Source organism: Epinephelus moara, chromosome 8 (assembly GCF_006386435.1).
Source record: "Epinephelus moara isolate mb chromosome 8, YSFRI_EMoa_1.0, whole genome shotgun sequence".
Taxonomy (NCBI): domain Eukaryota; kingdom Metazoa; phylum Chordata; class Actinopteri; order Perciformes; family Serranidae; genus Epinephelus; species Epinephelus moara.
The window spans coordinates 37143628-37156629 of record NC_065513.1 but is presented as its reverse complement, the minus strand read 5'-3'; the positions used below and the strand labels follow the sequence as shown (position 1 = coordinate 37156629).

The 13002-nt window shown below is 41.3% G+C and overlaps 1 protein-coding gene across 5 annotated transcripts in view; it reads right to left on the bottom strand.

The window, feature by feature from the left end:
- The window catches only part of LOC126394781 (coiled-coil domain-containing protein 60-like), a 68394-nt gene that overhangs the window by 13538 nt on the left and 41854 nt on the right, over positions 1–13002 (bottom strand). For 2 of the 5 annotated variants that reach the window (XM_050051856.1, XM_050051857.1), the window contains exons 11-13: positions 12407–12553; positions 11979–12168; positions 9856–9960 (exon numbers count right to left, since the gene is read on the bottom strand). In XM_050051856.1, coding sequence (XP_049907813.1) covers positions 9877–9960; positions 11979–12168; positions 12407–12553 — 421 coding nt within the window. In that variant the 3' untranslated portion in view covers positions 9856–9876. Of the gene's footprint in view, positions 1–7792; positions 9961–11831; positions 12169–12406; positions 12554–13002 lie in introns of those variants that run through there. The other 3 variants (XM_050051854.1, XM_050051858.1, XM_050051855.1) reach the window with 2 other exon arrangements.

Here is a 13002-nt window from a genome sequence, read left to right as displayed (position 1 = left end):
ATCTCATCTTTCTAGAGGTATGTGTTTGTGTGCACACATAAGGAATTGTTAATATATCATATCATATTTACATTATACATTATATAGTCTTGCAAATAGTGACCCTGCAAGATCTCCAGTCTTTCCAAAAATCTCTCAGCCTGTGACTAAAAACTCACTTTCTCTTTAAATGTGAGAGGATGTCAGACTTTAGTCCTTTAAAAGGCCGTTCAGAGTCTTTTAGTTTATGGTGGGCATTAGTTACAAGCTAGTTTTCAACACAGATTTTGGTTGAGCACAGAGAAGCTTTCCTTCTTTAGCAGATGAAAACAGCCCTGCACATGCATCACTGCATAGTGAAGGTCAAACAACCAAATAAAGTAACAATCAGCCAAACACACAAGACGATGAGACATTTTGTACAATGACTGACAGCAGGCTATCTGAAACTTCCTGGAGTGATATTTAATAGGCACAAGCTCATGCAAGCTGCGGGAGGACTCGCGTCACACATTACACAAGGCCATTGCCATGGTTTCACTTCCTGTACATGTGGCAGGTCTGCAAGAGGCAGCCCGTCTGCTGGAAGAAAAAACATTAATCACTCGGATTCCTCCTACACAGCGTGGCAGATTCTCCCTTTGAAGCTCCCTCAAAGGCAGCAAACCCACGTAACAAAGATTCGGAGCGGATCAAGGGGATTTAAACTGCACATCATGAATATCTTTTGATATTATCAGAATGCCTTCAGCTCTTATAACCTTGACACAGCTTTGCATTTTACTCGAGCTGCAATCTAATTCAAATTCTGAGGCCCTAACTTTCTAAGATAGTTTCTCTTACACAACTTTTGGATGGCCTTTCACTGCTTGCTCAAACCAGGCCCCTGAGGTTAAAGGCTCATACCTCTGCCTGTGTCTGCCAGCAATTACAGAGTCTGCTTAGACATGATCACAAAGCACAGGCAGACAGGCATGCACACTCATACACAGGCTAAGTACGGTAATTCCTGTTTTGAATTTCATCTTTCATGTGTTTTCATCAGGACCACCTACGCTATCTGAGACAATAAACATCCCGTAGCTGTCACAGCTTGTACTGCATCTGTTGCAATATTAAACACTCACGCAGTGACCGGGTGTAGGAGTCGTAGATCAATAGGGTTGCTGTCAGGTGAAAACTTTGTACTGGGTGTCAGCTTTTTGGAAACTCAAAAGTGAAACAACATTTTGCATTACACAGTGATATACATTTTTAAACAAGCCATGCTGGTGGCTCTGTGAGGCTGTACATAGGCACAGTGGTTCTTTAGCTAAATGCCAACACTGGTATGGTAACATGCGCACAATGATAATGCTAACAAGGAGATGTTGAGCATGTTGTCATGTTCACATTTTACAGTGTTGTCCATTTGAACTAGGATGTTCGAATTTCTGAGCTCCTAGTCAGTCAACTATAATGCCCTATAAAGTCCGATTTTCAACTCAAAAAGTTGGAGGATCCTCACCAAACCCACCTTAAGAATCCAAGATGGCTGCTCCGTGCATCAACAGTAGTGACAGCTGTAGTGATATACTGTTTATTAGCACCTCCGTCTTATCTGTGTCTCATCTGTAATAGACACAGTCTTGTCCAACTTCTTTCTGCAGACATGTTGCTACAGTGTTTATATGTGCTAAATCCAGCATAGTGCGTTGTGATCAACTGGTATTGCTAAAAACGGCTAACCTGGCTAGAACTGTTGTATGCTAACATTGTGATGCTAACAACATCTTGGTTTTCTGATTTGTTGAACTGGAATGCGGTCATATCAGGTGTAATGTCATTACCAGCTTCGACTTCTGAGGTAAATTGAAAGCAGCGTTACGCACAAGTACCAAAAACTGCAGTTCCGCTACTGGCCACTTGAGGCTGGCTCCAAGAGTGAGTCAATCCCCATAGACTCCCATGTTAAAATGCCAAACTTTACAGCAGAAATAAACATGCTTACAGCTTGGTACAAAAACGGTTTTGGTCTCTTTAGCTAATGTTGCCAGGTGATGGATACATCTGTATCGCTCAGGGTGAACGGGCTCTTACTTGCCCAGATGCTGTCTTTTAACATTTTAGTTTCAAAGTTTTAAGTAGAAGGTGAGAGACACAGAGGCAGAAAAGGTAGGTGAAAGACAGAGGATGCTATGCAGCAAAGGACCCGGGTAGCACTCAAACCCAGGCCGCTGCTGTGAGGACTCAGCCTTAATGGTACGTGCTCCACACAGTGAGCTTTGAGATATAATTCTTGGCGCTCTGCACTTCACCTCGCTGATATCACTGTTGCTTAGTAGATGGATAACAATGATGTTCTGTGCCGTTTTAATCCGCAAATCATACCAATTTGTTTCCAGTCGGGAGGCTTTCTATTGCTCCACTGTGAAAGTTGACAAGAACTTGCCATGGGAATTTGCTCACTCAAGTTTCCTCAAGAAATAAAGTCGTGTCAAAGCTTTCTTAACCAGGATGGAGATGTTCACTTGCTCCACCTCAGCTCCACTGATGTAGACAAGGGTCGGGGAATCAAAATTTGACCTGATGTTGGTGCTGAGAAGTCAGGGGATCTCCAAAGTTATTACAATTCATTGTCTGGGAAATATGAACGTCTGTACAAATTTATGCAACCCATCCACTAGATGTTGAGATATTTCAGTCTGAACCACAGTGGTGAACTGACTGACTGGACAGATATGCCTCAGAGCTGCCCCACTGGAGTCACAAGGTTAAAAGTATCGTCTTTATGAAAACATTTGCTTTGGTCAGAACATATAAACAGATGAGAGGGCAATGTTATTTCTGCCACTGAAAGAAAAGTGAAGTTCAGAATAGAGGAAACTACCTAACTCACTTCATATTCCAAGGAAGATAACGTGATCAATCACAAACTGTACAGTCATGGTTAGATGTAAAATAATTACCAGGGACGGTGGAAAAACACACTTCTACTACTGTACCCACAACAGGTGGTTTCCCCCAGTGGCCTCAGCTGTAAAAATGTCACATGTGTGTATAGCTAGCGCTACACGGCTATTTTGGTCAGCGGTGAAGACAGCCTTTAGCCGAGAGTGTGTGACAAGTCACTTTGAACTTGGGCTTAATGACATTTGTCACAGTGACATAAAAAAAATCCAATGAATCACTAGTTTTTACCCTGATGGACCTCTGGACACAGTGTTTAGGTAGAAAATTCGAGCGTGTGTGACTTTGAGAACAGCGTGGGCAGCCCTCACTGTTTGAGCTGTGATAAGAGAGTGTCTACATGAGCAAAATGCCAGGTGTGGGGAATTTATCAGTAGGACAAAGGGCTGACCAAAGGAACATGCAGGAAGACACAATGAGGGAACTGATAAAAGCATGTCAGGCAGCCATTACAGCATTTACTTTAGACTGAACTAACTCAAATACAAGTTTATGGCCTATTTTCAAACACTTTCAGCGAGCAACAATAAAGATTAAGAAGAACAAATGATCACATATCGTTTGAATGTTAAATTACTGCTGCAAAACTACCATCATATCTGAATGTCACAACCCCCACTGTCTTAATTCACAGTTGATTTCACTAAAACTTGGCTTCTTTACGCAATCATTTCGAGATCCAGCTTTTCATTGTGCAACTTTTCACCTTGAGTAAACACTTCTCTGTTCCCTGCCATGCAGCCAAATTCACTTTCATAACTACACAAGCACGGAGAGGGGCCGCCGCTCGTAAGCTGGAGAGTAAATATTGAATTTTCCTGGAGGCGGCTCGGTCGTCGTGCTTTTGATATGATGTGACGGAAAGGACACAAGGTTTTAAGATCAGGACGCCCACACGACTTCATCCTCCCGTGTGTTCTGTCATTGTTAATTAAACATATTTTCTGGTACATTTTAACAGAAAGGATTTCAGCAGCTGTTTTTACTCCTGGCTGCTTGTAATGGGGGTGATCACAGGGATTAAGCTTGTTCTACTATTGTACTCATAACAAAAGCTTTCACTAAAGATTCCTGAAATCCAATTTACATTTCCTCTCCTATCAAATTTAAGTTTCAGCTCAAGTATTTTTTGTCGTTGGTGCTTCTAAAACTCATCTCTTCATTAGTGTAGTACTGCTGTACTGGGCTCTGCTTTTACATTAGTAAAGATCCAAGAACACTGAGAGTTTTTTCTCCTGGCCTCCTCTTCTGTCTACTTTAAAATAAAGTGCACTTTCAAGACACTAAATCCACACATACAAACAAATTCAGTGAATAGGTTTCAGATTCTTGACTCCACAGCAACTAAAGTTCAGGCACACAGTACATCTGGGACCAACCACACAATGGCTGCGGCCACACTCTGTAGTGCCACCAGCAGACCAGCCTCGCAATAGCAGCTGTTTTTGAAAACAATTCTCCCACACACGATGACTCAAAGTTCACCCAGTTTACATCATACCCTGCATACATCTTTCATCATTCACTGTCTGGCCCTCACCACATGCAATCTGTATACACTAGATGGAAAAGGTGCACAAGCAGAGGGATCATTTCTGAATACTTAAATGGATACTCTTGAAATTTGGTATTTTACTTCCATAAAGTTTAGGCTTATGAGAAATAGATTCAAAGAAAAGTGGTCACATCAAAGCAGCAGAGGCCAAGGTATCCTGACTTAGAGTGGCATCCAAAAAGCATTGGATCCTACAGAATCCAGCCTGATAGCATCTCTCATTACACCCTTCATGCCTGATAAATGCCCACATCCATCAAACTTGACATCATACAGACTTTCTTCAAGCCTAAACTGAGATGATCCTGATCACATCATTACATCACCATCTGGGTAATTTGCTTCACATTTCAAAAAAGCTCCCTCCTGATCAACAGATGACAATATAGTTAGTCAAGTTCCTCTCAATGAGCAATCAGCTGTATTTGTTTCCATTCAGACGCTAAAAATATCACAGATGACCAAAACATGCAACCCAAAGGTTTTGGCTAACAACTGCAGTCATATGACACATTGTTTGTGTTAAACATGAGCATGTCACAGTCCTGGAGGATTATTAATGTGCACCTCCTCCTGTACTGCTTTAATATGCACATTCAGCACATCCAATGCATCAAAACATTGTTTTCTAGTTGGAGCCGCGCCTCGTTTTCAAACTGTATGGTTTGACTAAAATGAACAATGACAGCAATATAGTCCACGATGAGCAGCGCTAAAATCAACCTGCGTAGTTGTCCCTCCATTGTGACATTAGAAAGTGTCACATTTATCTTGCAAGTGTACTCTTCTTCAACGTTTGCTTTACTTCCTGAATTTTTCCCTCATGGAAATTCTGACCAATCAAGCGCAGCTTTCTCGTGCAAGGCATTTGATCTGGTCCGCTTGTAAATGCTGCCGTGAGAACATGAACCAACTCTAGGCAATTATGCAACTTCGTAACAAAATTTGTTCCTGATTCGGACCAAAGCAAGACAACTCTAGGGCTGAAAGCATCCTTGATGTACAGTATGCTTCTATCTACACTAGCTTGTGCATGCTCACTGCACCTAATGCCCGCCTTTCATCAAATGACTTTTCAAGGGGTTTCACGGTTGCAGACAAATTCCCGTCTTGACGCTCCGACAAAATCAAACGTGTTTAATATTGTATGTTTTTAGTCTTGGCTTATGCAAATAGTGAAGTTTAATGATGTGAACGCAGGCTGAACAGCAACAGGTGTGCTTTCTCCAGCACCAAATGAGAAGCAGCAATCTGGGTAGACATGAAACATGGAGAGGACTCCAGAGAGGTGCAAGAACATGAACAAGTCTCAGTTCTCTTGGACTCTGGAAAGTCGGGGAAACTGGTGGAGTTGTGGAGTGAAAAAGTTCACCTCGAAATGTATCTGATCCACCTACCAGCACTTATTTTAGTGAGATATCTTAATTGTTGAAACGATTTGCCCCCATTCCCACAGTCTCCACCAACTAAAAAAGCGCAGCTAGCCAACAGAGGCTGGTAGTGGAAATGGAGTATAATATAATAAGTATGTTTTCTTTAGTGTATAATCACCTGTAAATAAGATTTTTGTGGTTTTGCTACCTTAGAAGGAGCCGAATTATTTCTACATGGGGAGCAGGTCCTTGTCCACAAAGATCGCCATGTTTCTACAGAAGCCCAGAACAGACAAACCAAACCCTCTGACATGAGAGCGTTGGAAAAACACGTTTTACCTGATTTAATCACCTGGTCCGTTTGTTTTGGAGAGGAAGAGACCTCTGCGGATAATTCAGCTCTTGGAATTCGACCCGAAATAAACTCTTTAGCGGGTTCCAGTCTGCAATCCTCACCACTTGATTCCACTAAATCCACTAAAACGTAGACACTGGACCTTTAAGGTGACAAAATCCAAATGTAAAGTTTGTCTTTATAGATTATATTGGTGCCAAATTGACAAGAATACTGTTCTGTTTTTGCAGACACATAATGAATTATCAAGGTTTCGTATTTCTTAAAGGGAGTTTTGTGTCATATTTTCCACTGGTAGCAGGACGGCAAATAATCTCAAAAGGCATCTAGTCGTAGTCTTGCAAATCGTGACCATGCTAGATTAGCAGTCTTTGCTAAATCTTATCGTATGTGACTAGAAATTGACATTGTATTGAGATGTGATGTCAGACTTAAGTCTTCTAGTGTATGGTAGGTATAAGACTCATTCAGCTTCAGACCCTGCTCTATATCCTATTTATGTGCATAACCATAACAGTTTAAATCCACCGACTTGCAGCTATATTTATTATTAGCAGCATTTTATTTGCCATCTCCCACTTGATTTGGTCTAGACTGTGTGGCCTGAGGCATGAGCTCTAAAACCTGAGTGAAGAGTTCAAATGAAAGAATGCTTGTTCCCCCCTCATGTTTTCCTCTGCCGCCCTGCAACCCACCATCCCCCTGCCCAGGGCTAAGCGAGGGGTGTGGGGGCGGGCTGAGCTCCCAGACTGTGTGGCATTCCTGAAATGAGTGCTAGCTCGCTGCTGCCCCTGTTTCCGATCCCACTCCTCCTCTTCAAGGCAAGGCACTTTTCCCTTTCGTTCCAAGCTGCTCCGCCACCATGACACACTCACAGCCCCGTCTCTCATGGAAAAAGATACAATACATGTTATCACGAACGGATAAGGAGACCTAGAAGTTACTAGAAGTCAGAAGCATATTTGTCTGCTTCTTGTAATGATGTGCGATATGTTATCATGTTTGACAAACATTAATTTCCCCTACAAAAAGGCATCTCAGCTACATTAAGTTCAAACACTCATTCACAGGACATGATTTCAGCCACTTTCTATTTCCCCAAAACGCTGGTCGAGGCGCTGAAAAGAGAGTTCATTATTCTTATCTAACAGGCAGAGCTGAAGGTCAGCCGCTTTTATTCACAACCCCATCAGGAGGCGAGGCGGGGTTAAAGGTCAATGTGCATGTTTGGCTGGGTTCAACAGCACAACTGAGTGTCTGTATATTAGATTGTTCATCCATTGTCCCATTGGATCGCTAATGTCAACTTTGCCCCGCACTTTAGCAGAAAGAAACATTTCAAACAGAGGCCTGTTATATTTTTATGTAAATGCATTTTATGCTGTTCTCTACGAACAGCTAATACTGTGTGTGATAGTGACTCAACCTAACCGCCTCGGAAAAGCTTCTACAGAACGTCTAAACACTGAGTCAAGTAGGACTTTCCAGGAAAAATGTTCTTGCAAACAGGAAGAGGTGGTTTTTACAACGAATTTTATATTTGGCAACATCTGCAGTGGTTTGTTAAGACTGAATAAAAGAAGAACTTGGTAGTTACAGTTGAAATGGCTGCTGCAAGATGCAAGTAAAATGATGCACTGGGACATTTAGTGCAAACAAATAGACAAACACAAAAATATTTGGCCACATAGCACTAAAGAACTAATGACTGAATTACATCATCTGTGGAGACTTACAGAGAAATGTGTTAGAAAACAGCGAGCAGGCATCCAGGAAGGGATTTAGTTGCTCTTTGTAACCCTTGACTGTAGATTGAAAGGTATGCACCACTCAAACATCCTTCTTTCTCCCTCATTGTGTGTGCCTGTATCTCTGTGTTTATCCCGATCTGTACACGTGTGACCATGTGCTTATTTGGGTAAAAAGTCCTGCACATTTACAGGGTGTCTACAGGCATCAGACACTTAAATTTAATGAACTTTTAAAGATATTTTTTAACCAAATTCAAAAGTGATCTTTGGACTATTCATCTTCTTTTTTTTTACTCAAGCACTGCAGGTAAATATAAAGGTAAGTAGTATGTATGTGGTCCTGTGCAGATGTAGGTTTTATGTAGGAATATGGTTATTAGAGTGAGTTAGGTTAATGTACATTTTGCCAACAGGTGAGTGTGAGTAAAAAGTAAAAGCAGAGTATTAGGTTTAGTGGCAGGTTTAACGATTTGTAACATCAGAAATGTGAACTTTGATGCAGAAGATTTTGATTCTTTTTGACAAAAAGAAATAAAAAAGCTGTGTAAATTAAATTACATGAAGTGTTTGTGGCAGTTAAGAGCACATACATTCAAATTTAAGACAGTGTAATGGCTTTTAAGGCCTGATATTTATCTTACTATATAATGACAAAAACTCTGTCTTTGAATGGGCATATCTCATGCCCCGTATGTCGCAGAGACATGAAACTTTGCACAGAGATGCCTCTCCTCATGAGGAACAAATTTGCCTCAAGAACCCATAACTTCCGCTTATATAGATTTTCCGCCATTTTGAATTTTTTGAAAAACACTTCAAATCGATCTCTTCCTAGGAAGTTTGACCGATCTGCATGAAACTGGGTGAACATAATCTAGGGACCAATATCTAAGCTTCTATAAGGCAATGAATATTGCGGAGGGCGTGGCTCATCACATAAAGTTGTATAACATCTCAAGGGTTTCACCCATCACCACGCAACTTTGTAGGCATATGACCACACATAATCTGAGGGGACCCTTCCATTATTGACCCCATCAAACAAAATGGGGGTGCTAGAGAAGTAATTTCTTATCTAGGCCTAACCGCCATATGGATTTTTACTAAACTTGGTAGATATGTAGAACAGGACGCCTCAAGGTGACTGGAGAAATGTAACTCTAATTGGCAACTGTGCCGCACCTTTCCCATGTGAACTACCAGTGCGCCCCACTTTTAAGTCAATACAACATATAAACACTTTCAACGTGCTACCTCAACTACTAATGTACAGTTTTAGCCCACTAACTATCCCACTATTGGCAATGGTGCTACTGTACTTTCAATAAAGCAATCGTACTATCAAATTCACAAACACTCTGTCTAAATACATTGCTCTTCTTAATGGGTTCAGTTGACTATTTAATCTGCAATTTCCTATGACCTGTATCCCAAACACACACCATGTGAAACTGTACGTGGGCAACTGTGCACTCAATGGGTATGGACTAGTCTTAAATAAGGAATTAAAGGTATTTTAAGACATTTTAAGGACCTAAAGACACTGTTTTAATCTAATTCTTCCTTGTCTTTCAGCAATTGAGTTTAACTTTGAAATAATAACAATAACATCTTCTAAGTTTGAGTTGCTGAGTTTCTTTTCATGTTATCTTTTACTTATCATTAACCCTGTGATTTGCTTCAAGTTGGCATTGTCTGTGCTGCCAGCTTAAATGCAAAATAACTCTTACTTATCACTTTCACTTATCATTTCCCCCCGTTACTTTTGAGGCTAATTTAGGCGGCTTCAGCCTTGAGCCCACATTTAATTCACCACCTTGGTGTGTTTGTCTTCCCTTCATCTATTTGTCCATGTCTGTAGTCGTCCTCCAGGTCTTAATGAGTGTGGTTCACCTGGTGTTTGGGGGCATGGTGTTACTGTGGGGGCAGAGTGACCCTTGAACGCAACCAGGCATTGTACTCTGTCCTGGGCATCTGGACCACATATTCTGTGGCGATCTGACAGAGAAGAAGAGAGATGCAGGAGGGATGGTTAAACAGAGGCAGACACGGGAAAAATATGTCATACTGAAATGTGACAACTGATGATCACAGAGATACTGACGTAAGAAACACTCGACAAAAACTGCCTTGTAGATTAAAATTAAGAGCATATCTTTGTTGGCTTTGTAAAAAAACTCCTGGCAATCATGCCAGATTAAACTTTGGTGCCCCAAACCCTGACACAACTTTCCAGCCCACCCTGGTGTTCTCCTGCTGAGCCAGAAATGGAAACCAAACCAGTCATCTGTGGTCTGTTTGATTCAGCTCTGAGCCTCAGAGCGGGACACTGCCACATACTGTCCTGAAAATGAACACCGTGCCCGACCCCCCACCACTGACCCCCTACATCAGTGAGCCAACTTGACCGTCCTCTGGTGTCATTTATCAGTCGGCTTCCTGTCATTACACCTTCAGCTATCTGCTCTGGAGGCTGGGAAGAATCTACTGCCCCTCATTTCTGACCGGTAGGGGCGTGTTCAGAGGGTCTGGAGTCTGTTAGTTTTGGGAGTGGGGCTCATCCCTAATTGATGGTTTGGTGGGAGTAACTGATCGTTTGCTGTCTGGCTTTAAGTTTGGGGGAAGATCAGAGGAATTGAATAAAATCCCACAATAGAATCTCTTTTTTTGTGACATGGAGCCTGTGAAAATACATCATGAGAGAACATTTACGGTGGGAACAAGAGAATTTCTATCTGTTATCCAACTGCAATCAAAATTCAGCATCACACATTTTGTACAAATGCAGACTGACAGTGTTACCCAGCTCAAGGGTCTCATTACAAACCTTGCATACGCACAAAACGAGGCCTGAAAGAGGCGTACACCGCTTACGCTTACAAACATTCTGGAGACAAGAAACTGCCAATGCAGATGGTAGAAATTGTTGAATATTTTTGTTTGTACGTACATTTTTAGTATGGATCCTACACATTGTTTTATAAATGAGACCCCAGAACACAGGATCACAACTGCCCAGATTCCATTTATAAAGATCCATAATGCTACACTTAATTGTGACTATTTCAGTTTGGTCGGGAAATCTGAATCTCAGACTTGTGCAGACTACAAAACCCTAATTTTTGCAAAGTCACCATAATCTTGAAAATCAGCCTTCAGGACCAAATCGGTAATTTAGTTTGCATTTATATCATGCAGTGCTGTTTTGTCTGTTCGTAGCATTTATTAGCCAAGTAATTTTTACTAAATGACACGGTGAAAACACGACAATGGTCAAACTGCTGGTTGATTTTGTGATTTCAGACCTCAAGGATTTGTACTATATCTTTATTATCATACGTGACTTCATCTATAAACATATCTATAAGAACTTTGCTCAAACTTTGACATCATTGTGACCTAATCATTTCTATAATTAAGTCCTTTTCTCCACCTATAAAAAAATCAAGTACACAGTCAGAGTGTGGGACCCCTTTCTCTCCAACATTAACTCTCTAAATTAGACAATTAATTTGCTCAATAACTCTTTTTATCCCCTTGTCTTTATTTTTAAATTTTTATTTTATTTTATAATTGATTTATAATTGATTTGTGATTTTTTTTTTTCAATTTTTTTTAAAATTTCATTTGTTTCTCATTATTTTATTTTATTTATTCTCTTTTTCTTTATCTCTTCTGGCACTCAACAAAGTGTGATATGTACCCACTAGGACATTTGGGAGGGTGGGAAGGTGATTTCGGGGTGATTGAGGTGTTGTTTGTTTCTATGTTTGTTTATGGGCTGAAAATTTAACACTGGAAAATGTCAGACGTCTGTTTTGCAATCAGTACCTGCACTGTCTATTACTTGCTTTGAAGTCTGTTTAATAAATACACTGAAGAAAAAAAAACATCTGTAAGTTTATTATTTCATTTCATTTTTTCAGTGTAATCCGAAGCAGAGAATTGTCATTGGTTGCAGCAATTCCTTTCCTATTTCCTTTGTGAGACGTGGTGTGAGGAGGTGTTCTGTGTACCTGGATGGCCACACACAGCTCAGGCAGACAGAGCTCCCACGGCTCTAGACCCCCCAGCACCCTCAGGAAGACCTGAGGTTGAACCCTGAGAGTCTGCTGCTCTGCAAATCCACTCAGCTTCTCCAGCACCCGGCTCACCGCTCGCTCCCTGCACACCTCCTCAGGCAGGCTGCTCAGCAGAGTGGAAAGCCTGGTAGAAAAATAACAGAACAAACCACAGTGTCACTGATAACATCATGCTACAACACATCAGGTATATGATGTTTATTGGCTCTAATGTGGCTGTTAACATATATGTATAGCACATGTGAATGCTGTTCCACAGATGTGAGCAAACACATATTTGACCTCTGTCCCACCCCAATAAACCCCCCCATCCCCCCGGCTACACATTCCACATTAGATAATGTCTTCAGCAGGTTGCATACCACATATTGTTGTTGTGCGTGTTTTTATTGTTGCTGTTTGGAGCCTCTGTCTCTGGGGACGCGCAGGTCATGTGATGAGGAAGGCCATGGGATTCGGTCACGTGACTCTGGGCTCGATACCTCCGGAGACCGTTGTTTAATCTCTCTCTGGGTGGGAGAAGAAATCTGAATTTAAGAGCTCACATTATCGTCCACTCAGCACCTGGTTAACATTATAGTGGCACATTGTATTGGACTTATATTTAAATATGTATTAAACACAGACTGACATAACAGAGCAAAATTGGTTTGAGGGATGTAAGGACCTTTACCCTCAAACACTGTCATCCCGGTTGATTTAGAGATCCAGCAAGGAAGCTATTTTAAAAATGTGGAACTATTCCTTTAGGTATCTTACTGTATAATGACGAAAACTCTGTCTGTGTGTCTGTTCCACGTTTTTCTCCTCACTGACTTGGTCAATCCATGTGAAATTTGGCACAGTGGTAGAGGGTCATGGGAGGATGTGAATGAAGCAATATTACATCAATTGGCCAAAGGGGGGCGCTATAGCAACCGATTGAAATGGCAAACTTTGATTGGGCATATCTCATGCC